Here is a 26,320-nt window from a genome sequence, read left to right as displayed (position 1 = left end):
CAGCAGAGGGGATAACGAGAAACGAGATGCTGAAATAAAGAACAGGGGCAATGCTCGAAACGTAAACGCGGTGGTGCTGGGAATTTGGATGAGTTAGTAAATCTAAAAGGAATCATGAAATAGTTGCTCCTCACCGCTAGCCGTTCGGAGGTTAGTCGATCTCCGGAGCTGCGCTCCGCTAGCTAACGCTAAAACAACAAGGGTGAAGGAGCTTGTTGCCGAGAAATGCTAGGTAAAGAGTTGACCTACGCCCAGCAGTGCGCGCGCCTCTGCGCAGTCTATAGTAGGCAGGCCGGCATTTGCGCTCGGTTTTGTAGATGGCACACCGGGCACCTGTCGATCTGCAGATGGTAACATCTCTATATATAGTTGGAGCACGAGAACTGAAAAGGGGTAGACTGTGGTTTGGAAAGAGAATCCTGTGAGGTTAATCCGTAAAGATTGGTAGTCTGATTTGTGGCAGTGTGACGGACTGCCATTAAGGCGACTCCTTTCAACCAAAACGTTGACTGGGATTTTCATGTTCCTTTACTGGAAAATCGCTCTGACGCGGCCCGCCGTGGAGCCGCAACAGCTGTAATGCATGGTGCTCTGCCTTTAGATAATAGACGAAAGAAAAGAGGCAGAAAAACGCTTGAAATAAAAGTAAAACGATGGAAAAGGATGCATGTAGAAGCCAAAATTGTAAGAATAAGAGTATCATTTCCCTCTGGCTACACAAATACGAGTAGATACAGGGGAGCCGAAACCAGAATAGGAGAGGCAGATCCAACCGGAAGAGAAAAACGGGATTGCCGTTGCTTAAACTGATGACCCGGAAAAGATGTATAGCTGTGATTTTTACAATGAGCATGTCATCCAGTAGAAGCTGCAATAACGACAAGTAACGGTGGAGTTATTCCAACGACACACGAAAATACCGAAGGCGGGACAATTCCTTCCACGGTCCGCCTCTGTCTTTTTATTAAGCGAATTTGGATGAACCTGCAAACAGGCAAACTCACAGACATATGACAAAACGTTGGTAGATAGCAAAAAGTAGCACAAGCGGAAAATAAAAACACGTAATATTTTAGCTTATTGTTTATTACTTACACTGATTGTGCATAGACATTCAACAGGAGTCAAAAAACACGACTTGGAACGCATTAATAATTGCATATTTATGCATTTATACATGGACAGATGTATAGATAGATTAGGATAGATAAACAGAGAGATTAGGATAGATAGATTGCACATTTTACAATACCCTTTTCCTTCTAAACTGCTCGTAGTACACTTGTATGTTTGTATGGTTTTGGCATGTTCTTCCCTTTCACTTTTTTTCATTTGTACAAATTGCAGCGGCGTTAAAAGCTGAAATTCTTCCACGTCGTCTAACGGTCCGATCGGGCGACGACGTGACTGTGAACTGTACATACCGTGGAGGACCCGTTCGCGAAGTACGTTGGTTAAAAGATAACAAGCCACTGCAGAACGATCATCGGGTCCGCTTATTGGGCAGGCTGGTACTACATATCAGCTCGTTTCGACGGGCTGACACTGGCATGTATCAGTGCTTCGTGAATAACGAACAAGATTCGGCGCAGGGCCATGCCTATCTCCGTATTGAAGGTTCGTATAGTTTGAAAGTTCGATTTACGAATGGAACTATACATTATACGTTTTTTAATTTCATTTGTCACCGAAATTTTTTTCTCTTAACTCTGACACTTAGTGGTTCTTGGGTGAAAATGTTGCTAGACTGAAACCTATCTGCGACTTTTGCAAACGTTTACATCCGGGAATATTGTTTAGAGGCGTATGAGTTGTGTCAACACAAATCATATCTAAAGGTATTATTTCTCTAATTTTATGCTTGGGTTACGCTTGCTAGGGTTATTTTAAGGGTATTTTAAACTTCGTAAATAAATACATTCGATGTTTTTTAAGGTCCTTTGGATTGCTAAAATCAAAGCGTATCGTATAGACAGTACTTAAGCAATTTAAATTCGTCAAATGTTATGAATTTAATCCCTTATATTTTCCTATTGTTGGTACTAAACAAACTGAATATAAATATATTTCCTGTTCTCTAGGACAGTCAAGTTAGCCGCGTTAAACCATGTTGCTGACAAAATACTCAGATACATTTGCTAAACAGACACACTACACAAAACGCTCGCACTATTTCATCTATGAATACTAAATTGAGATACTATTGTATTATGCTTATCCGTATGTGATACGTTATATTCGTGGCTTAAAAGCAATATTATATTCTTATAAGACCTATTTTTATTAAGCAAAAAAGTCAAGGGCAGAAAACACTTTCGTCCTTGTTCGGGTCTTCTTTTCTACTAGAAAAAGATCAGGAACACCGAAGGGAGACCTATTGCGCCGGGGATTTAGGTCTAAAAAGAAAGCTATCTATAATCCCATTAGAGCGCAATAGTGATTGCCGGTTTCGGTCAAGAATCGGCTATGCTAGCAACGATTTCCGCAACGTTAGAACTTGCTTAAAATTCTGTGGCCTGGGTGCTCGGCCATTGCTGGTGACCGTTACGTTATCACGGCTCCTTTCTCTCGGACACTACGATAGCGAAACTAGCAACTAACTGAAAGTGCCTGATTTAAAACCCGCTACACTATGACGGCTCCCCATGTCCCCTTCAAAGTGTGCCGTCTACGCACAACAAGCATAGGATCCCTTGTCTGCTGGTGTTCGTCTTTCTTCGTACTACGTCAGAAGGTCCTCGGTCACTCATCCCAGTAGTCTGTAGTACACTATGTACCACCTGAAAGGTATGAACCATAGCCGATCCGAAGACTGCCTCTTGTTTGTACACGATATCGCCCTTACACACCCACTTTTTATCGTCCCGTTCCGTATGGATCTGCAGCTACCGCTGTGTGCGGGGTTACGTACCAAAACTAATTGGATGAGCGAAAGAACGTTCGAATGAGACATCTACTTTATTTCTAAGCTCCTGTCTCGGCTCTGGTCTAGGACATCGACAGGGAGATGATAGAGGAGGATGGAGAGTAGACCCCCCCGCCCCCAACGAAGCCTGAAGATGTCCTGATAACTACTACAGGCGCTCAGTGCAAATAGATAGCGATAATTTAGCGAGTTAATGAAGGTCAGAAATCACTCGCCTAATAACGCTGGCCTGCCTGAGTGTGTTTCATTCAATTCACCCATCGTGTAGCCGCGGTCCTTTGGCACTCGTCCTCACAGGACCAAGAACCTTCTTGAAGTCTGCTTGGCAGGCTCGATGAACCCTCCATCGCGGTGCTTGCGCCTCCTTGATGTCGCCAGCCCCATAGTCTCTATCGTAGCATAAGAGGGAAGCAGAAACGTACCACATGCAGAGGTCACCCAATGCGTATATGAGTAATGGTTGCATGCTAATGGCTCTTCATATCTCTCCGTATGATAGAGAGTTGGGCTAGCTAGTTAGATATGTTGTGGAAATCGTCTTGTCTTAACAAAAACATACACTTGAGATTATTACTGCGCACCGGTACGATGTATAATGAATTTATCTAACACATTTCAGTGTTCATAAGTTAACGAGTTGCACTGCAAATGAAAACTAAATCCAGCTGTGATCCTGAATAATTAGACTAGCTGTAGAATATACCGAAAAAGTTTTTCAAAAATGCTGAAAGCCGGTGCTTTTATATTAGTATATGTAAAATCGCTTGTATCATTGCTGTTGTGTCTCCCGTTGACTTGACTGTTCTACTGCATTACTTCTCAACATTTGAAGAATCCTCGAAAATCTCAGGTGTTAATAAAGCTTTCGGAATAATCAATGTTAAAGGTAACTATTAATTTCTATAATCCGTGCTCTTACAGAGATTCACCCTACTATTCGGGAAAAGTTTATTGGAGGCAAATTCAAACCACGCAGTGAAATTTCGCTTAAGTGCCAGGCTACAGGCTCTCCACTTCCACAGCTTTCATGGCTGCTCGATGGCAGCCCTTTGCCGGAAACCAGAGACATTAACCAGGGTGATTTTGTCCAGCCCGACGGAGCGCTTGTTGTCAGCTTTGTCAACGTAACATCAATGAAAGTTGAATACGGCGGAGACTACACTTGCATGGTAAGTATTACTTAAAAAGTATTTCTGCACTCGGGCGTACCAACCGAACACTGAATACTATAAGAGCTTCAAGCAAACTATATAACTGCCAGCTTCTCAGATGATTTTGTTTTGAGATATCTATTAAACTGATTTGAGCTAGAGTACCAGCGATTAACTAGTGTTAAGCTAGAGTATAAAAAACAGATAATCTGTAATCCTTTCATTATAAATTAGATTAGTTTAAAGCAGTATTCCAACTTTAGCTCAAATATGTGTGAGAAATTCATATGTGTATGCAAGGGGCTTTTGCTATGCTACCGTACACTCTCTGTTGAAGTGTTTTATTAATAGAATACAATAGTAGGGCAGTTTCATTGGCTATATGTTCGAAGCAGTAAAGAACAGAAATATCTTCACGTAAACAGGACACATGAACCGTGTTTTTCTGATTCTGCATTTCTTCAAGGCGTCTTTCAAGAATATATGTGCTTAATTCCTATATTGACAACGCTATCATTGGAACAAATTTCCAAACGCCCATTCAGAACTTTCTTCTTTCTTCCACTCATCCTATGTACCTAGAACAAACAAATCTTGTGCTTAAGGTCTCTTTAACATACAAAACATATCTATATAAGCATTTGGCATAAATAACATTTAATGATTTGACCGTTTTCCTCGTCGATACCAGGCAACGAACGATGTAGGTACAGCGATGCACACTCAGCGTATCAATGTTGAGGGTGACCCGTACATTAGGCCGATGAAGGACATCACAGTAGTTGCTGGCAAGGAACTTAACATCAAGTGCCCGGCAGCAGGCGACGTTGCCTCGATGTTCATTAAAAAAGGTGATTTCTTGCTTGGTTTTGAAAGAAAATTTGAGACTAGAGATATATCTGGGTCGTAGCGACTCTTATACCGAGGTTTATTATATACACATTTTATAACTAGGTCTTCTTATTAGGTACTGTGCTGAATCAGACTACCATCCGATCTTAAGGATGTTGCTAAATGGTGCACCTGTTAACTCCATGGGTATACACATATACATACCAAAAAATTTCATCCATTCACTGCCGACACTGAGAGAGTCATCTCAATTTAGACGACGAACGAACGCTATTTCAACCGAGGACCGATACTAAACAATATACGGGAACCTATTTAATAATGGTGACAATAATCATAACACCGATCCATTTGTGTGGCTTATCTTTATCTTATCGACAAATATACCAGTTATATACATACGCATCAACATATGTCTTCCAATACAATACATCTTTGTACCTGCAATCATAGCCCCTAATGGAATTCACTTGTATTTACCAGTGGGCGTATGAGACGAGTGCCTCCAGAACCCCGTGTCTTGTATAGCCTACATATATAAAGCAATCTTCAAATAATCGACTAACCGCTTACCTTGGCGTAGGGTATGCTTCAGGCTAACAACTTCCATAAAGGTAACCAAGCAAACGATGCAAGCCACAGAAAGCTCCCCTTGCCAAAGAGTGATTAGAGCCGTTCCCGGCCCATATATGATTACTTTAGCTCGCAATTAATTTGTATGATCTCTGCATACAGCAGCTCAACTGAGCTCAGCTGCCCCTACCTTTGCTGCCAACACCATGTAAGCACCTTTTATTGCCGCCAATGAGGCAACAGGGCGCAGCGCACGGCCCTGCTGTTTTCTTCTGTGTGCCGGTACTATTAGAACCACTGACAGTAACGACGTACGGATACGTATTGAAGTGCAGTTACTCTCCGGTTGAAGTCCGGGTCCGTAGGTCGTTCGGCCTACGAGCTTCTTCTCTTTTGCTGAGAATAAGTATAGAATTTGTATCTGTATGTACGTGCGTCTATGTGTAAATACTGCTGTAATGCGCGTGTTAGTAGCTAGTAGTGAAGAGCGAGGAGTCTGCGTGCACTTATGGAACGGCTAGCAGTGAGTGTGCCACAGTGATGACGCTCGTGTTACCGGTTGATGTCCAGCTATTAATGGTGTTCAGTTACGTAGCGAGGTTGCTGCAAGCTTATTTGCAAGACAGTGCTGGTTGAGGCGGCGAAATAAAGAAGGCGCTGGCACTCCAACCGCCCTTAAAGAGACGGAGCTTCTGGACAAGTGCGTTCCCGAATGAGGAGACTGGAAAACCATGAAGGGAGAAGGAATTGAACTGAGGTAATCATCAATTCATCGTAAAGGACTTGTCTTCTTTGCGCCGATCTCCTCTGAGTGCGTGCATTTCTCTTTATGTATATGTAGATGTGGTTTATGTTGGTGTCTATATGTCTATACCTACAAATATGATATATTACTCGTATTCGATACGGCTTACCGTTGATAGATCCGTCTTAACAGATCGTGCTGTCTGCTCACATATGGGCGCTCGAGCAGATAGGGTAAGATATATACAACAGTAAGGCGTTGTTTTCTCTGTGAAAGCACGTGTTGAAAGAAAAAATTGACTTCACCGGTGCTTGGGTACCTGTCGTGTATGACTAAGTAGCACCATTAATTATAGTTAAGTCATATATAATTGTGCCAGTTTTTGGTATACTTAGAAGTGAATGAAGTAAGAAAGGGAAGAAGATAGACATGTTAGGAAGGACGGCATATAAATGCTAGGTTTTAAAAACGAGATGTTCGGCAATGAAATAACCAAATCATTAGCTGATTCGGTGACAAGAACAGGCGGTGCACCTTTTCGATGGGGTATGGATAGCTTCATCATGAAAGTCGCGTCTTGATTCTAGGTCTCAAGTTGCAGCTCAAACTTTTACGTTAACGGTGGGTGGTTGTTCGGCAATCTATGTTGAATACAAGAAACACAGAGCTAGGTGATAGCTCAGTTTGCTCTTCCTCCCTTACCCCTTCTCGAAATACCGGAATATCTCCAGAAAGTCATCCGCCAGATATCGACACACCACCTGACGTTTTTCCTTCCTAGTCAACCACTACCTTTTTTAAAGCCTTTCTTCTGCTTAATTTTTCGACCTATCGGTCGAATCAAAATGGGAAAAGAACATCGAAGGATGTAAGCACTTAGATGTTGGCCGATTAATGGGGAGACAGTCATTGCCCCAGCAAGCAAGAGTCGCAAGTGGCCAGGCATTAAAGAAGTGTACGAAGTTATTCGTAAAGGCGCGCTGAGTTCTAATCATTCATATACAGTTTGATTGACTGTATTTCCTTGTTGCAGCCAGCTCCACTGGTCAAGGGAGCGTCTCAAGGAATTCCGACCTCATGCGCTTTCACAGACACACAAACACTAGCCCCCACATATAGACATTCACAAATGCACACCGATGGCCTCGCGCATGCAGGGATACACACCCTTCCATTTAGACACAAAGGTGCAGTTCTACCAAGAGAAGACGAAATATCGCATAGCTACAATATCGCCGCCGTTTGACAATAGGGAGGATACGGTAAGAATCGCTTGATTTCGATGCCGGGACTGGCGCTGCCTGAGAGTAGACACACCATCCGCCTCGCTGATATATCTAAAATTAGAACAGGAAGTAAAGAGACATTTTCGTTAATTGTGTGCGGTAACCCGGGACAGGTGACTGTCCTCTGGGCACTCCGTTCGTAGCGACGTAAAAGAAGACAGTCAAAGAACCTATCGGTTTTGAGCAGGAAATAACTATGCGAGAGGGGGGAAGCCGAAAGCTGAGGGAATCGAACGCTAACTGAGGCATAGATATATGAAGGTTGCTTTCGCTCCAACCACTATGCCCTTTCCAACTCTTCATGCAGCTCCAATTGAAGAGGTCTGAAATGGAAGGACCGTCTGTGTGCAGCTACTTAATGTTTCCAGGTTCTACTTTCTTTTTGCTATTGGCAAATTTCCCGGTTTCTGCAAGCCGAATGAGTTAATAACAACTGATCCTCCACGTTTGCTGCGTATCATCATATATAGGCGGAAAGTGACAAATTCTCTTTTCCTTTTTTTCGCTTTTCGTATCCTTGTTTACCCATGAATGGAGCGATGCATTAAGAAAGCTGTCTTGTCGGCTCACTAATACCATGTTACTCAAAGCAAAGTTTTCAAGGTGCATGTTCCTGGCTGTTCTAAAGGAAGGGACCATACTAAGATGGCTTCTGGGTAGTTCAAAGGTAGGTTAGTTCAGCTGGCTAACTTTGCTATGTTGTCTGATTTTAGCGAACAACAGAAGAGAAAAGCTAAGGGCTGGAACGGAAGGGCGTGACTAAAAGGGGCAAGAGGACCCAACTAAAATAACAAAGTTTTGCTCAGCCTGCTCCTGTATGCCCGTACAAAGGAAACAGAGAAAAGGGGACGTGCCTGCGGACTCGGTCTTCATTTGAAGCAGAATAGCTTCCACTATTGCCGCGGTCGCATACCAGCAAAAGGCTAGGTCAGAGACCACTGAAGTATAACTGGTGGAATACTACTCGTAAAGCGATCCAGAAGCGCTAGTAAAGCGATCCTCTCCTGTTTTGTTCTAGTCCCGAATAAGACAGCGTATATATACATATGCCGTTTGGCTAGAGTCGGCGCGTCTCTGTGCCTTAGATTGCCGGCTCGTTGGTAGACGCTCGGCTCTGTTTCGACACCATTCCTGGTTGAGATTTGAAACAGCCACTATCCAAAAAAGGCGACTAACCCAAGTAAACGGCTAGAGCAGAAATGGGAAGAGGTTTATGCAAAGCGTTATCTCATAACCACACAACGCCGCACCCATGAGCCCACATGAACGATGCGGTTACGCACCCACAGCACTAGCAAAGAGAGCGAAAAGACACTCCGGCTGCCATCAAACTACCGGCCGTTCAGAAGTAGGATGAGACCAGAGAGGGCGGTAGGCTAGCAAAACCAAGCGGCGAGAGGAAACCCCGATAAGTGGCAGCAAGAAATGCGCCGCTCAAAACGGTTATGAATTCTCAAAAGGACTCTTTCTCCATTTGTGGAAAAGCCAGTGGGAGGAGAAGGAAAAAAGCATGGGGGTTTAGAAGCGTTTTGGTACTCGCGCTGGAGGCAGCCGGCAACTGACACCCCTGGCATCTTTACTGCTACTCCACTTTCCAAGTTGTCTTCGTGTCCGCGTCGCTGGCTGTGCCCTCTGTTTGTCCGTGTGTTAGTGTGTGTCTGTATTCTATGCCGTGGAGCACTACGCCACTGTGATGATATACAACGAGAGACACTCGAGAACCTGATGATGGCGCTATTTGCGTGCTTCTAGCACACTGCACCAAGTGTGCTTTGTTTACAAACTTCTTTAAAGCTCTCGAGAAAGGGACAAAGTTCTTCTTCACGTATTGCGAATCTCACTTTTCTCTTTGAAACTGTGTGCAAACGACTGTTTTCGCGCGCGTACTCGCCACCAACGGCAACATTAGTAGCAGCAGCAGAACCAGCTGGGCTGTAGCAATGGCAACAAAAAAAATTAGAAACGCATCCAGTGCTCGCTTGTTCCAAACGAGAGGGATGTGTGCGCCAACCAAGGCTGTTTTGCGTTAGACGCTGATGACGGCTGTCTTTTTATGAGTCATTTCACGCAGCATTGTTGAGCAGAGTCGGGGAATGAAGCGCGGTCTTGGGTGCCAATGCACGGATGCATGGACCTAGAATCGCTATCAAAAACGCTGGAACCGTGAGACCGCTTCCACGAACGCCTTTCTGTGAAGGCGTGCTGTCGTTGTGATGAAGACTGCTATGGTTGACAATACTGGATTGTAACAACTCTGAAACGAACGAGACTTAGTAAGGACCCAAAAACGAAGTAGTCAGTGTAGGAGGTGTTAGGTTTGTCACATTGCTTTGATTTCCAATACGAAGGAGCAGAAACGGAAAGCCAAGCATTTTGGAGATGTTGGAAGACAAGCCACGGTCTTGGCTTTGTCGGAATGAGACAGTGGGGTACGAGTCCCGCTCATACCCCTAAGGCTGCTGCGTCGTAGGAACTCGGAATTACTTCGTCAGCCTCTTTTAGCATGTCTGATTTTCTCCCAACAACTGCTAGCCAATTTGGCTTAGATTCTAGTAGTCGGCCCAACTTGCTGGTATAGTATGGCATCTCGCACTTCTCGGCGTACTGGATAAAGCCGCGTAAGTTTCATTTCTCTTTCCTACAGGTTTTTCTGAACAGAACACTATGTGAGGTGCGTTACGAATAATGACACTGAAAATAATTCGTACGTTTGCTTAAATGAAGTGCCGCATCAGCGACTCAGTCATCATTGGCACCTAACATACACAAAAGAAAGTCGGTCATTTCGCCAGTATTTGGTAGTCCAACGACTGTCGTGCCGCGGTATCCTTATTGGTGTAGAAGTTGTTACTTGCAGTGGCTGAGAAGATCAGTAAAGTCACGAGTATCTTCAGCCATCATGCCTCAACTTTTCGATCCTGCTATGCGCTTACTGCCACCTATCAGAGCGGAGTATTGATGCGCTTCCCTTACGCTTTCTTTATATATATATATATATATATGTATCGTTAGATAGCTTAATGTCGGGCCCGCACGCAGAAAAGGGACTGCAATAAAGGAGCAGAGGGGGGCTGAAACAGGGCTTCGACAGCTAGGATGAGAGAAGAGCTCAGCTTCACCTTGTTCAGTGCATGATCTACGTTAAGCCAACAATTTGTGATGACCAGCCATACTCCTACACTTAACAATATCCATCGCGTATATAATGATTCTGATTGCCTCTGTCTACTTGATTCGTTCTATGTGTCCGATATCTCTGCAGCGGCATCATACTCGGTTAGACATGCACACACAGGATGATTCGACTGCCTGTTCCCGAATTTCCCATTGGTTGATACCCGACTACCGCCTCCTTTCTTATGTACTACTGTTCTTATGTGCTTCGCTCGGTACTGCGGTCTGACCTTGGTGGTACCAGAAAGAACGGAGTAGAGAGGAAGCGACGGAAGAGAAAGAAAAAGAAAAGCCAATGAAAAGGTACTCACTGTATAGCTTCGTATAAACATGTCCTCTTTACGCTGTTAGTCTTGGTGCTCGCTAAGCCGTGAGCATATCAAGGCACGCATACATCGTGCTCTGATCCAATGCTCCAGACTCATCTTTGCGTTACACTCCATCTTTCCTTCTCGCACAGCACGGCTGGGTATACAGCGAACTCCAGTATTAGTACGAGCCCTTGAGTTCTACTAGGATTGTAAGGCTCATTGTTTGCCTATTGTTATGGGGATCGCAAGTTCAGGAGGTCACGGCGACAGAGTAAACGAATAATGTCACTACAGAGGGCGGACAGGACTGAGCTGATCTGGCGTGGCAGATATGGATAGGTACCTCCTTGAGCCTTACTGGGCTATGGGCCGTAAGCTAACAAGGAGCAGGTTAGAGTAAATTTATGACGGTTGTCGTCATTCATGATGCATTACGAATACGTTCGTTTGCTCCCTTGCCTACTTTTTCTTTCTTCTAAGACGCATGATGTGTATCCTAGCTTGTTTAATCGACGATGAAAATAAAATAAACCGCAGAAACAGCAGGAGGCATTGAAACCTCTTTTCTATTTCACTGAGCAATCGTGGTCTCGTATCTTACCATAAAATGCTTCTTCGCAGCACTATGGTGGTGCAACAACGTCCACAATCGACTTAGTTACAAAGCATCGTGCAATGAATGTTTTGGCTTTCCAGGGTATTCTGACAGCCTCTCCATGCTATTTGAGCTAGCCAATGTCAACACTGGCTAGCCAGCTTGCATGAAGCTGTATTGAAAATATGAATACAAATATAGTTAGGACGGCGTCTTCCTCGAAGCAAGCGTATCGTATCGCATGGAAAACACAAGGGTGAAACCTCCTAGGTTCAGCCGAGATAGAGCTATCCAGTTTAGGAGAGTACTATGAAACAACGCTTCGATGCAACCAACGATGCGTATATTCATCGCCTGTTGCAGAAGCGAACGACTGCTCTGTCCCTAAGCGGGTGCGAGCGGCAGGCAATTGCCGGCGACCAAACCAGCCGACTAAGCAGGCAAGCAACAAAGATGCTTCCTATTTCTGTGGCCTTGCTCGAGAGACTTTCGGTAGAAAGCACACTCTCACATATAGACAATTGTGTACACTGAATAAGCGGACTCTCAGTGGTTGTACAAGCACTAGCAATTACGTTAGGCCGTAGGCCAACGCTAGAACATAGGCGCTGGCGCGATCATAAGAAGCACGACGAGAAGGCCTAGGAGGGCCGAGAAAAGTTGAGCGGCCGTGGCAGACGGGACGTTGGGGCTTGAGAGACAGACTATTGATTTGGCCTCGCTCTCTTCCTCAGCGGAGTGGGAGCAATTTCCTTCGGCAATCCCTTCCGGGGGCAAAGAGAGAGCGTGCAGACCAATAGGGATTTGCAGGGACACTGAGGGTCTGTAGCGGTTAGAAAGGCGGATGGAGGTATCCAAGCACTTGCTTATATGAGTCGATTCGTCGTTTCTGATAAGGGACTAGAGAACAAGCTATGATTAAGGGTAAGACTCTTTGGCATGTTTTTTTCTGTCTATTCTCATTTTTTTCGTCCTTTCTTATTTTCTTATGCTCAATTCCGCGCGGGTTTCTCTCTTGTGGCCGGGCTCCAACACTCGTAGATAATCGCCAAATCTCTCGGGAACCAAGGTACGGTTTAGCCGAGGACCGAAGCAGCCTGTCAATCCACGAGGCCCGTAAGGACGACGCCGGTTTATACACGTGTATAGCGAAAGGCTACGGAACGAAGAACGCCTCGAGAAGCGTAATGGTCACCGTCGTGTGTAAGTACACCTTTATATTCCCAAATAAATAATATATACATATTCTACACTATTCCTACACTAAGTTCATATTCATGAAACCATAATATCGAAAATGGCTTCATCCAGCTATATGCCTTTTCGTGTAGCCTTTGCTTGCCTAGGATAGACTATGTTATTGCTAATGATGGATCTAAAAATATTCCGATTTTAACCAGGATAAATAGCTTTTTCTATAGACCCGAATATGAATTTCGCTGCCTTCACAGTTCGCGCGGCAACAGCTATTCAGTCACTTTAGCAGCAACGAAGTTCGTTTTTATGCGGATTCTCTATAAGTAAATATACGAATGAAGTTGATTATGGCTTAATGGTATGAATAAAGAATAGTAGGTTGGGATCCCTATTTCCTAATAAATGATTATGATTTCTACATGGCTTGACACTATCGATATCGCATGTACGGTAATGCACGCACGTACCCAGCACGATTTTCTCTTATTTTAGATATATTTTATTGTAATTACACTGTAATTCAGGTATTACTCACTTCTCCCTTCCATACAAGTACACAACAAAAGACGAAAGAAAAATCAAGCATGTATGGTGGGTCGGCAATAATCAACACAAGGTCGCCCTTTTTATGTGACTCGAATACGAATATCCTTGTACTCCCCGTGTGGAATCTGTATGGAGGATATGGTGCTCCATGCTTGCCTTGCTCTGTAGTGAGTTTGTTGCGGACGGATATAAGATAGGATACGAGGATGGCCGAACGGGCGACGGAACTGGACAGGGGCAATATGGGCTTGCTTCGAAAACTAGCGGACTTTTCCAGGTTGAATGCCGGGACGGTTCCCTCAACACGAGCCAAGTCGTACTTAGATGATGTTGTAAGTAGCATTCAGCCCAGCAAGCCACTCGTCAGTGCCGCAGTTCAGGCACGTGCTCTAGTCCTTTCTTCTCATGCCTCACACCTAATGCATGATGGTTCATGCACAAATATTCTCGTAAAGTACCTATATATTTTATTTTTCAACATGTTTTTTTATCTGTGATTTTCGTCTTTTTCTCGCTCGGTTTGTCATATTCCTGTTTTCACACGCTGCGTTGGGATTTCCTTACAGCGGCGCCCCAAATATCGCCGATCCTGTTTTCGGACAAGATTCACGAGGGCATGCGGGCGATGGCATCGTGCAACATCATCGACGGTGACCCCCCAATGCGGGTATCGTGGTGGCGGAACGGGCAGCCCCTACGGGATGGCCAGGACCAAAACAATGTCCAACTGAGCAATCCGTCCGAATACTCGTCGTTTCTGACGATCAACAACGTCACCCGGGCATACACCGGCAACTATACGTGTGTCGCAAACAACAACGCTGCCGTTTCAAACTATACGGCCATGCTTCTCGTTAAAGGTTAGTTAGAGCTGTTGCTTCCAATACACCAATGGCGTTAGAGAACGAATCAGTAAGCGAGATGCGGTGACGCGTGTTCGTTGCTTTGAATGAAAACGTTATGCTAGCGTGCATTACAACACCATTTGTATCGTTGCTGTTTCAAAGAGGAACACGGACAGCATGAACGACACTGAAAAACTAAACAAATTTGGTTCTTATCGGTAACGACTAGCAAACGTTCCCCCGACAGAACGTATCTTTATATATTATAATTTCTGATTATTGACATTGAAGTGTCTAGAGTAATCTTTAATAGCCCAAATACCGAACCTAAAATACGAAAAACATTTTCATAAGGTATTGATATACGGAGACCATTTGCTGAAAATTTTTATAGGGCCTATTTTTTAATAGATGCATTATCTATCTACTGATGATGTTATTTCCAAGTGGCTTAAATAGGCGTCAAGCAGTGAACAGTATCTAACCAAATACTGTTGCTTTGTGGCAATAAATTCATTTATGAACACAATAATACGAAAAAAATAATATAGAAAAAAAAAACAGTAAAAAGAAAATAAAAAAATAAATTTACTGTTCTATTTCTAAGTTCAACTGTCGGTTTGTGACCTTCTCTACGAAGACTATCTGCTAATAACACTTTATCGTAGTGGAAGTAAAACATATTCCTACCCATGAAACATCCATTTAGTTGTTTAAATGCTTAGTGAAATATCACCAATTTAAGTTAAGAATGCGTGAACTTAAATGAAAAATGTATAACAAGTATCATAGACATGTCTCTTTAACAGTAGGCTTCGTAGACACCGAAGCAACTAAGGTATTTGCCGTAAATTACGGAAAATATATCGCGAACCTGCGAGCAAAACTATCAGAAATGAGTCAAATCGGTCGGGCTCTTTTTGTCATAGTCGACGCGATAGTTAACGTAGTAGTCGGTCCGTTCTGCAAAATGGCCGAGACCGAGCAAATCGTGGAGTGGCCGAGCAACCCAGGAGCGATTGGCGAAGTTACGCGTTGTTGGAATTGTAACCTGACGAGTTTGTGTTTGCCAGACCCAAAGGTAAAGGCGGCCAACTAAGGCGCTTGTTTGGTGGACAAACAACAAGACACCGAGGAACGTTTACAATAACATTGTACCCAATGAACCCCTCTCTTCGCTGTTTAGGAACGGTTTTTCTATGTTGAACGGCTCTCATGCCATTCTAGTAACGGGGTTTTCCAAGACGTATTGCCCCCGACGAGTGGGGTTGTCCTGTGTACACTTCAACGTCTAAACCGCATCTTGACCGTCCATTTGGCCGATCGGAAGGAAATGCAAGGTTTGTGGCTTCATGGCCAGCGTGTAATGCATTGCGCACCTCTAAATAACTAACTCATTCCAATGTGATCTGCAGGTTGAGTGTATTGCTCGGGGGCTCGAGCTACCTGTCGAATGCGGCCGCGTTGCGCGGACATATGGCGTTGGTGGCGAAGCAGCAACCGCTCTTACACGGATCGATCGACCTTGATGACACCCTCTAAACACATATGGGCCTACACTACCTCAGATGAGCGAGGCGTGTGTTCTGCCCGTCTTGTAGTCCAGCTGCTTATAAGCGTGTGTGTGTATATGTGAGTGTTCCTATATTAGCGCGCAACGTTCTCCTATTAAAATATTGCTGTTTCTTGATTTGCAGCTCCTCCCCGGTGGAAGATAGCTCCGCGTGACATGTCAGCCATTATGTCCACTTCGATTACATTCGACTGCCAGGCGGAGGGTGAACCAGACCCCGTTGTCCGCTGGAAGTATGCCAAAGGTCTGTGTAATGAATGCAATAGCAGCAAGCGAAACAGAATTGAAATTGTTTGACTGTGTGTGCAATATACAATACCTTCTTTTGTTATAACACATTTATGCAAAGATCCTGCACAAAATTGCTTAGGTAGACCTTTTATAAACTAGCTTTTTTAGCCAAGAATATATATTTGTCTTTTAGAAAATACTTCATATAAAAATAAAAAACGCAAAAATATTTATATGATTCCACTCGATCGGAACTCCACATACAATGAAATACTGCCGAAAAATTCGTGTTTTTTCAGCTACACAAACTACCGAAAAATCTGAATATCTACGGGAGGCCATAGCCATGTACATACTATCATTTTAGCTTGCGTTTGGTTTCGATCCATGTCACAGACATGGCGAGTTGCATGGAACAGTACTTGTTCTGTGATAGTTCTTGCGCCCCGCGTTTACGTCTTTTTTATATCACCCTACCTTCTTTTAACGTGTGTGTGCGTGTTAATTGCTCTCATAACGTTCATTCCGCAGAAACCAGTGTAAAACAATGTGACGAAGGGTACTGTTGTTGTCTCAAACACTACCGAGGTTTTTACCCTCATCGTCTGCTACAAGCCTTGAAGGCCCTTTGCTAGAGAGGTATGCGCTCATCTCTTCGGATCATTTCGACAGTAGGTAGTCTTTCAAGCTCCCAGCGTAGTGTCCTTTACTTTTCCGTGAATTCAATCGTCCACTTTTTGAAGGTAGCAGTGGCGGCGACCAACCCCGGCAAAGTCCGGGTCGATAGTAGCAGCCAACTCAGCCACGAGACTGCGGGTGTTGCTACTTCTGCCGGTGCTGTCATGGTGATCAGTCTCATCGATTAGGGAACAAATAGACAGGCAAAGTGTCGGGCATGGAGTACAGCGAAGGCAGTCGTCGGACGAAATAACATAAAGTGTTTGAACGCCGACGTCCGGTGCTCTGGCCACTTCGCTAGCACACTAGTGCTGCTACCACTGGGTAACCAGTGAGCTAACGGGCGCAAGCGAGTAAAATGCTCTTGATTGGAGGTCTAGCGAAAACTGCCTTCCCCTACGTTCGTTTCAGTCTAGCTATCGTCCAGCGTCGGTTCCCATTCTCTTTTACTCCACATAGTTATTTCAGATTCAGTCTCTCCCGAACGTTTGCCAAAAGGAGGAACACTCCATTAAATTCTGTTTACCGAACGAACCTTCAGCTACAGCTTCGGCTATGGCGGCGGATCGCGATTCACAAGAAGTTCTAACGCAGGAGCAGCCGGAAAGGAAAGTACTACTAGTTCAACAGTTCTGCGTGGGTTTTTGTTTACGGACAATTCGTTGATGAGTTTCGAACATAGGTAACCCTTTGCAGTGAACTTCAGCCCCAGTGCTGACGATGCCATCGCTCTCCAGTGTCCAGCGACACCCCTTTCGCATTTCAATGGACTAACGAACGGCTAGAAGAGTTAATGCACTTCCTCTTAATACTCCGTCGATTTCATTCTTTTCCACAAAGCGATTGTTAACCTACGAAGAGAACATCTTCCTACTGAGAACATTTGCCCATCATCAGAAATTGCTGCCCGCTAGTAACACGGGTGCTGGATGATGATGCTGTTGCCGTGTGCTTTGTAAAAATGATTTACGAAATTCAGCTTATGGATGCAGCAGTATATGAGTGTGTAAGTCGATCACTTTGCATCCTAACCTTCCTCCGAAAAGAAATACGTTTGAGGAAAGGCAGTCTTGGGAGTGACTCGAGTCAGTCTAATAGTTCAAGGTAGCCGAGTGTATGAGATGTAAAGGAGTCGGACTAAGGATCAGAGACGAGACCCTGAGAGGATGAGATCGACCATGGGAGGGCCTGATGGCCTCGATAAATTATTTCTCTACGGAAAAACCATTCGAAATAGCACTTTCGGGGGTTTTGAATGCGCGAAACCCAGCTATTTGTTGGAGTTACTGCTCGGGTTAGGTCCCCTCAATATTCACCTCCGGATCGGATCCGCCGCACTCCTCCACATTCAGTTATCTGTTGACGATACGGCAGACCTCAGGTGCTATCTGAGTCCGGCACGGTGAGCAGCTCCAGTAACGTTTGAAGGGTTTGGGCTAGAACTTTCACTAGCTTGTCTGTTGGGATGGCAAAGTCGGATGCAGTAGTAGCAGCAGTCGACCTATGCAGTTTCCTTTTCGCCTGTACAACCGGTGTTCCACTATCACCTAGTTTTGTGAGGCAAGCCGTCATGCAAACTTTTCCTGACAGATCAACCAATACAAGTTTAGGTTAGCGGCGATCAGTAGAGCAAACATCTGTCTGTAATGTATTATTACCAGAATCTATTTTCTTTTCGTCCGCAAAAATTGTAGCAGGGTTTTTGGAGAAGGGACTTCTTGTTAGTGTTCACTTCCTATCTCAGAAGCGTGATGTGGAGCAGACCGCGTACGTTCAGCTACTTGCTATAGGCTATTCAAATTATGTAGGAAGTAGTCATTGCCAAGAGTCTAGCCTGTTCAGAACAGGGCCAGCCAACCAAATAGGCATCGGTCAAAGTGTTGTCTCGTTGGATAGGAAAGCAGTTGGGCTCCCTGATTCGGGTGATGCCACGTTGTCTATAGACGAATCGCGTCTGCTCACGCAAACCATATTGCCTCTGGACATAGGCCATGTTTCTTTGTCTGCATAAAAGAAAAAGGGACACCGACCCTTGTCTCTGTGTTAGTGTCTCTATCTGGCAGGAATTTTTGACGAAAATATAGCAGACGATTATGCCTAATGTTGGTGAATACGGCGCGATTAGCATGGCTGATACTGATTAGATACAAACACGTAATATGCAAGGTCGTATACTAGATTTGAATGCAACGTTTTACCCTTACTTAATTAGACAAGGTTTTTAGCAACCGAAAATGCTGTTAAGGTTTTCCTGTCTCTGCAGATTGTATCGGGCCCCCACATAGGGCGCAGTGCATACCCGTATCTTTCTGCGTGACCTCACTACAATCTATTCTCATCACTAGGCGTTCTCTGACAGCGACAGCCATCACACTACCTAAGGCGTCGAAGCCACTCGTTTCAAATAGAAACTCAAATTAACCACGTGGATGGGTAAAACATCCTCACTGAAAACAATGCTGGGAGGAACAGCTCCAAATCACGCCGCTCGAGCATCCTTAAGTTAAAATTATGGCGTCCCGAGAGTCAGGCATATTGGGCCTTAATTTAGCTGCTTTGCCAGTTGTTGTTACCGTTTTTCATATAAACTCTGATTGGATTTAGAGTTACAAACACGAAGAGTCAAAGAAATAGCTCTACAGCATTGGATCGATATTGGAAGAAAATGTGTTGAAGATGTTAGCAGTGCCTAAGCTTATTGTGGACACGTAGCTGTACCGGCAAATGTTTAGAGGGGTAGTTCGATCTCTAAAATGAACTAGCAAACTGGCTTGCATTCTGTTTTGAGAACCCATACCTGCCCTGATGCATGTCCTGCAGTGCATACATTCGGGTCTGATATATGCTGTGATGGTACACGTTTTCAAAAAGCGCCAGCCAAACAGAACTGTTGGTCGCTTATCCTAGCCTATAGCCCATCTGACCGTTAGTCGTTGCTAATCTGACCGGTATTCCCACGCGCTCTATTTCTGTGCCGATATATTCCGACTGTGCCAGCTGGGACCATATTGCATTGCCGCATCCCCTTCCAACCACCTCAAATACTACAGCCATACAACCAGCTCTTCGCATCGACGAGCTAGTGCTGCTGATGAGCGAGCGTTTGGGAGCGTGCCAACGGAACCAGCCGACGGGTTTAAAACTCTCCAGTTGAAATCCCTTATTACCCATTTATAGCTACTTTTCTCCAGCTCTATTCTTTCAGGCTGACCCTCCTATGTGCCTCCTCCTCTTTACCCCTGTCCCATCTCATATTAGTCCCATAACAATTTTGCTTACCATTTCCCAAAGCCCCTAACATAATTCTCGTTCCTGATAAACATCTTGCATGCGGTCTTTCCATCCCTTGCTTATACACCGCATGCCGCTATAAGCTTCTATACCTTTGTTGCAGATGAGGCTATTTCAGAGAAAAGTGAAAAGGAAAAATGAGGGTAGACACATTCAACGGAGCTTCATGAGTTTCACTAGAAAGGGTTTAAAAGCAGCGTGTTTTGAAGAGAGAGACTTTTGCAGTGCTCTGGCTCCGCTGGAGCTGTCCTTTTCAGCATTATGAGAGCTCCCAGCGACAACTACGGCACCTGTCATTGCTGCCAACGACGTCTCGGCCATCCACGTTTAAACCACCGATCGCGTGGATGATAGAACAGGGTTGTCGGTGCCGATTTGCTTTATTTCATTGGATAAACACGATTCTATGAAAAGGCCGGGAAGAAATGTTCAAGGGCTGCAGAAACGAGGCATGTTTAATAATGAAGTGTTCCCAAGTTACCGACAGACTGCCGCCCGTTGCATGGATTCGTTTGCTGTGGGAGCGGTGACCGTGGCCACGCAAGTTTTGAGTGTCGGTTTGTCTGAGCCACCAATCGATCAAGTTTTCTGTCTTCCTTTCACAGCTCCTTCCTTCCTTCCTTCGGTCTCTCGTGGCCTTTTTTCTTTGAAACTACTGTATCGATATTTTGCGTGTTGCCCTCTTTCTGTGTTATGACGTATTGTACATAGCGGCCTATCCGACATACCGCGGCGCCACTAGAGTCGACAGCGTCGTGCATCGCGGAACTAGTGACTATAGACTTCCGCCATTACTCGGCCTTCGATAGAAGCGAAGATAAAAGAGTGAGAAGGAGTAGAGGGAAAACGACCACAGAAAGGATAGGCTAACGGCAAAGCTGTACGAACTCAATTTAAAGGCAGACCCTACCGACAGAGGTGATGCCGGCGTCTCCACTAGAAAAGCCGTACATTTATTTTTTAAGTTTCTTCTTGCAAAGATCTGTGCTCCTACCGCGTTACGTTTCTTACAAACGAAAATCCGAAAACCAGTCATTGTTCCTCGAAAACAACCTTCCTGCAACGATCGAGCCCCTCAGCTCTAGCCGAAGGTCGCCTCACACCGGTAAGGCAGAGGGACCCAAAAGAGCCTATTCCGCTTGCCACAATCGCAAGGTGTAGTCGTACAATAGCTGTGACGGCAGTTAGAACACAAAATGGTGAAGGTTCAAAGTATAGCAAAGCTCTAGTGGCTGGAACGACGCTGGCTGGTTTAGTTCTTGACTGCACTTTGGGAATGTTGAATAATACACCTATTTGCTCGGTGATGGGTTCTTTTTGGCTACGGTAGCCTCAAAGTCCCACGGTCTTTTCGCTGTCCTGTATTGCGTCTCGATCAGATGTCTCTATTTTCTAGGAAATGGCGGAGTGCACTGCAAATCGCCCGGTTCCAGTGCCCTTCGAATCTATACTACATGCCCTCGCAGATTGAGAAAAGTGAGCTAAACTGTAGATACAAACCAGCCGATCGGAGTCTGAACAGCAAACTTCAATCTATACTTGCCGAGTTTTAAAACAGCGGTGCTTGTGCTCTACGTGAAAGGTGGTGGTAGCGAATGGTCTTCACTCGGCGCTCCTTTTATACACGTACTGTTATTAAGAACGTCTTGAAGTGATGTATGTCCATCTTGTCGATCGATCTTGTTCACCTCGCACGCCCTGCTATTAGATGTATGTTGATCTCAGAACAGTTGTGTTTAAGGTGCGTTATTTAACTGCAAACCAGTGCACACTGCCGTTTGGTCGAAGAACTTTACTGTTTTTAAACAGACAGCTCTTTATCTCGTCTCATAGATGTACGCAGCCATCACTGGCAGAACCGTGAGTGTGCTGATACCCTCTGGTCGGAATCGCCTGAAGTCGGACCCACCACCAATTCAGAAATATCCCTTACCGAACCTACTAGAGGTGGCTCGTCGGCAATTGTCCTTATGCACACCTGCCGTGTGACTACTGCTGAGCGATACGCTGCTGCATGTATATATTTGTACATATTGATTCAGTGACGCGTCGAGCTATTTTCAATACATACTTTACTTAAAAGGCATAAAAAACGTGCTGAACGTCTTATTCGAAAAATTCCGAACTAAGTTGCTCGTTTTTAAACTTCAATAACCTTTAAGTAAGAGCTTTGAAAATAACTGCTTTACTTTAAAATAATTATTTTCAATATTTAGCCAAAATATTTGAACTATTTCATTTTCTTATTTGCGCCAGTATTTTGGGAGTTATAATTCAATAATTATATACTTAGCATATCTAGCTTCTTCTCTATATAGCAGATAACTTGTCTGAGTCATCAGTCTACATATGCTGTATACCAAGTGGCGTCTTTAATATACAGAAGCAAAAATTACATGAGCTTAAACCTGTTGTATACTGAATTTTCTAGCTTTAAGTTTAATAATTTCGATGCGGATTTCTATTGAGGTTTCACTATGAGCAAACTGCGGTTTGACTAAGTTATTCGTGCAGGGTCTATGCAGACTGGCTTGTCTTGTTCATCAATAATTGAACATACTAGGTGAGATTCTGTTACATAATTTATAAATCCGCCCAATAAACCCGAATAAAGATTCGAAGGGAAGCTCCTTTCATCGAAATTTTAGTCACAGGGCCACAAATACCTAGATCTCACCTACCGTTGAATGACCTAGAGTGAGAACTTACTTTTCCACATTATTCTATTCAAGTCCCTGTCGCTAAGTTGTATTGTGCACTCATCTATGGTAAACAAGTTTACTAATTTAAAAGCATCCCAGCAAAGGACTACTTTAAACAAGCAAGTAAGGTTCGTCTGAATTCCGAGTCCTTACATGTTGCTAAAATTCGTCTTGTTAGTGAATACACTCAGATTTCTGACAAATCTGATCAACCAAATAGTTACGATTCAGTCATCGCTTGGTCGACGTTAAGACGTTATATTTCTAGTTGTCTTCTCGAGCATATTACACTTTACAAGCCAGCGGATATAGTAAGATGAACCAGTTCTGGAAAGCGCGTGCCCAAAAAAACAAGCTCAAGGGACCTTCGATTCTGCTTTCTGCAGAAAATCAGTAGTCTAATTCGTCGATAGGGGAAGGATCTCGTTTTGGGGTGAAATTTTCATTTGCGCCCAATTTCCCATATTGTGCTTAACCAAAGATCCCCAAGACAATCGTGTCACATCGGAGTGCCAGCTGCCGAACCAAACAGTCAGACACATTTACGCTGAGACGATGACCTAAACATCTACTGCGTTTAGCTTGAACGCTCTTCTGCTGTTAATAAAATCGCTGGCGTAAACAACAAGATTTAGCATCGGCACTCGTACTGAAACAGTTTAGCTATACTTCGCAGCAGATACCGGAGACGGTACGTGAGTAATCGCACAGAGTAGATTCGTATGAAAGTCCCTTTGTAAGGAAGTTCATGTGGCATATTATGACTAACTTGACATCTTAAAGTATGCATGTGTTATATACGTATATAAGAAATAAAAATGATGTTATTAGGGTGGCTTTTCCTGTGATTAAAGTTATTAATTAATTAAGATTTTAAGTTTTCTGTGGTTACATTCATAAACGCTGAAATAAACTTATTTCCAGAAGTTATATAGATGCCATTGCCACGTCTGAGACGTGAACGAAATGGAAGTTAAGGGTTAAGAAGTTGGGAAAAAGTTAGACACATTTACAAAGATGCAAAGAATTGAATAATAGTACATGGAACCGCGAAAGGAATCAGTAATAATTATATATCGACAGGATTATTATTATAAGGAGACCTTATAGCTGACGTTACGTGTCGCACAAGCGTTATTTTTATTACAGCATACCAAAGAACAGCTTCGTCCACTGCAGCGTTTGGCCTCAGGTCCCAGTATCTGTGAAGATGATTGCACGTGGTTTCGTGGCTATGTTAGGTACTTATTTCCATTTATCTAGTATCTCACTGCCGTGCTCACTAGAGGACTCAGCAGGGCTTAGGACAAGCAACACAGCTTTCACTCATGGTGGCGTACCGGGCATAGTAAGCCCCTATGCAACCCAGGTGACGTGCGAACGGGTGCGCTTCTCGTGCTTCTGAGTAGCGAATTAGCCATTGGGGTGATTAATGGGCCTCTATTGGTTCGTGCTATCACATAACGTTTTCGGGTCCGCAGATGACTCGCCCGATGCACCGATAGTCAACCAAAGGACGTTTGGATTGCGAAGAAATGCGATTACCGCACCCCAAACGAAGGCTCTTCTCTAATCTTTTTTACCCAGAATCCCGATTCTTCGTTTCGCTCTACCGTTGGAGGAACCTCTAGTGATCGAAATCGAAGATCTCTATAGCTCCTCTCGGGTGAAATGCGACACATCTTGAACATGGAGCCAGGCATGCAGAATAATGCAACTGACATTCCCAACAGTTTCTTCTTTGCTTACTCGCTGGATTTTAAGTGCATGAGTGGCGTACATACATCTGGTCAGAGGAACCCTCGAGACCTTAAAGGAACGCGCAAACTGCACAGCACCAGGAAGTTAAAGCGATGTCTGCTTACTCCTGCCTGAGAAGATTCCTGTGACGACATCGGCACAGGAAGGTCCTCATTGCTCCGTTCAAGTTTGTTCTATGCATTCAGCGCCCTGCATTACCCCTTTTTGCTTAGCACACGGTGCTAAGATAGTTGTTGCCGTACAAGAATCTTTAATATATAATGTATCCGTCTGATGTATATGGTACTCCGTTATACTGTTGGGGCTTTCTTACTCCTTATCTCCTGCGCAAGAGGTGCCTGGTTTCGATGTAAGCGTTAAGCCCTGTACGCGGTTAGATACTGCAATGCTTGGCTCCTATTTCATTTCCCGGGGCACTATTCCCCATCTGGTTTCGTCCACGCTGGTGCTGTTGGTTCTACTACCCCGTATGCGACGTAGGCCTCATCGAGCGGGAAAGCCCCGCTGAAAAGGCGGAACTAGCACTAAAAAATCGATACAAGGAACGAATGCGGTTTATCTCGGTGGTAACGATGCATCTCTAACTCTCGTATACGTTTTTTGCAATATACCCTATATAAGGAAAGATCATCTTTCTCGATGTGACTGTAGCTCTCGTCACCGGCTCCTTCATGATCACTGCCGTATACTACAACATAATATTATAATACCCATAATGGCTGGTTAAATATCTGGCACTTACGCTAACGCTCCCGAGCCTTCTCCGCAGGCCAAAACCTTCCCCAAAATTATTAACTGGAGTGGTCAGGATAGCTTAAGTCAGCAGAGGAGGTAAACGCCAAGCGGAAAGAGGGCCATTGAAAATCTCTGCCCACGACCCAGCCAACAAGACGAGCACCTGCACTGAGAAGACGTGGTTGTTATCTGGTTTTTTCGGGAAAGATGATCGACAACCCAGTTAGCTACCCGCCTGAAGAACGCCTTCTCGCCTGGTTATCATAACGAATCCTTCATTTCTCTCTGGTTGGCCAATCATCTCGTAATGCCACCAATGGTCACATTGATCGCAAATAGCTACACCGTTCAGATGACTGTACGGGTACCGATGCGCTTGCGGCAGCTAAACAGCCATCTCATTTTTTGGTTGTAGTTGATGCCCTTCTTTGATTCGGCTGACGCGACAAGGCTGGCAGCGATATTTATGTTGTTTGATTCCTCTTGGTCCCTCCATCAGCAATAGCATCGTCGATGGGCTGGCTCTGGTGCCAAGTCTCACCCACAAAATATCTATTCCGGAAAAAGGAAGCCGTCAGTTAGACAGCTATATTCTTTCAAGCTGACTGCTTTCATTGCGTGGACGAAGCCTCATAGGGCTTAAGTCTTAGTTAAACGGTTGACTGAAGAGAAGAATCGAGCAGGGACAAGCAAGTTGAGGTTGTCAGCAACCCCAACTTCCCAAAGTGGGTGGGAGTAAGGCGACGGCGGTCGGTCGATCTTGAGCTTCACAGCAGCCATCGATATATATACATACTACTACTTCGATACCTAAATGTGACTGCCTAGCTAAGTACGAAACGGTTTCGACACGGGACGGAACTGAGCGATAGAACACCGGTGTGAGTATCCCCACCGCTTGAGGTATGAGCGTAGAAGGCATTAGTGAGTCGCACCGTATTTCCGTGATTCTTCATGGCTCATCGTTGAAAGCGTCACAGTCGATTCTAGTTGCACTCTCCGAGTTCAAGTGAGCTGGGACAAAGATCCGCCGAAGCCGAACTATCGTTGGCGACGCCAGATCGCCATCATACGAATAACGGTCTGTTTTTTCACACTGAATCAAGAGAGAAATAGCGAAAGAGAGAAATATGAGCTTAGAGTGAGCA

General features: G+C 44.5%; 1 protein-coding gene across 1 annotated transcript in view; it reads left to right on the top strand.

Moving 5' to 3' along the window:
- The window catches only part of LOC111270822 (cell adhesion molecule Dscam1), a 157,022-nt gene that overhangs the window by 94,613 nt on the left and 36,089 nt on the right, over positions 1–26,320 (top strand). Inside the window, exons 7-12 of the mRNA XM_022851250.2 lie at positions 1,348–1,617; positions 3,848–4,095; positions 4,769–4,928; positions 12,655–12,816; positions 13,923–14,216; positions 15,899–16,018. Of these exons, the coding sequence (XP_022706985.2) occupies positions 1,348–1,617; positions 3,848–4,095; positions 4,769–4,928; positions 12,655–12,816; positions 13,923–14,216; positions 15,899–16,018 (1,254 nt within the window). The remainder of the gene's footprint in view (positions 1–1,347; positions 1,618–3,847; positions 4,096–4,768; positions 4,929–12,654; positions 12,817–13,922; positions 14,217–15,898; positions 16,019–26,320) is intronic.

The sequence above is a fragment of the Varroa jacobsoni genome, unplaced genomic scaffold (genome assembly GCF_002532875.2).
Source record: "Varroa jacobsoni isolate VJ856 unplaced genomic scaffold, vjacob_1.0 contig00129, whole genome shotgun sequence".
Classification (NCBI taxonomy): Eukaryota; Metazoa; Arthropoda; class Arachnida; order Mesostigmata; family Varroidae; genus Varroa; species Varroa jacobsoni.
The sequence above is the reverse complement of the archived record's forward strand: the minus strand, read 5'-3'. Positions and strand labels throughout refer to the sequence as shown.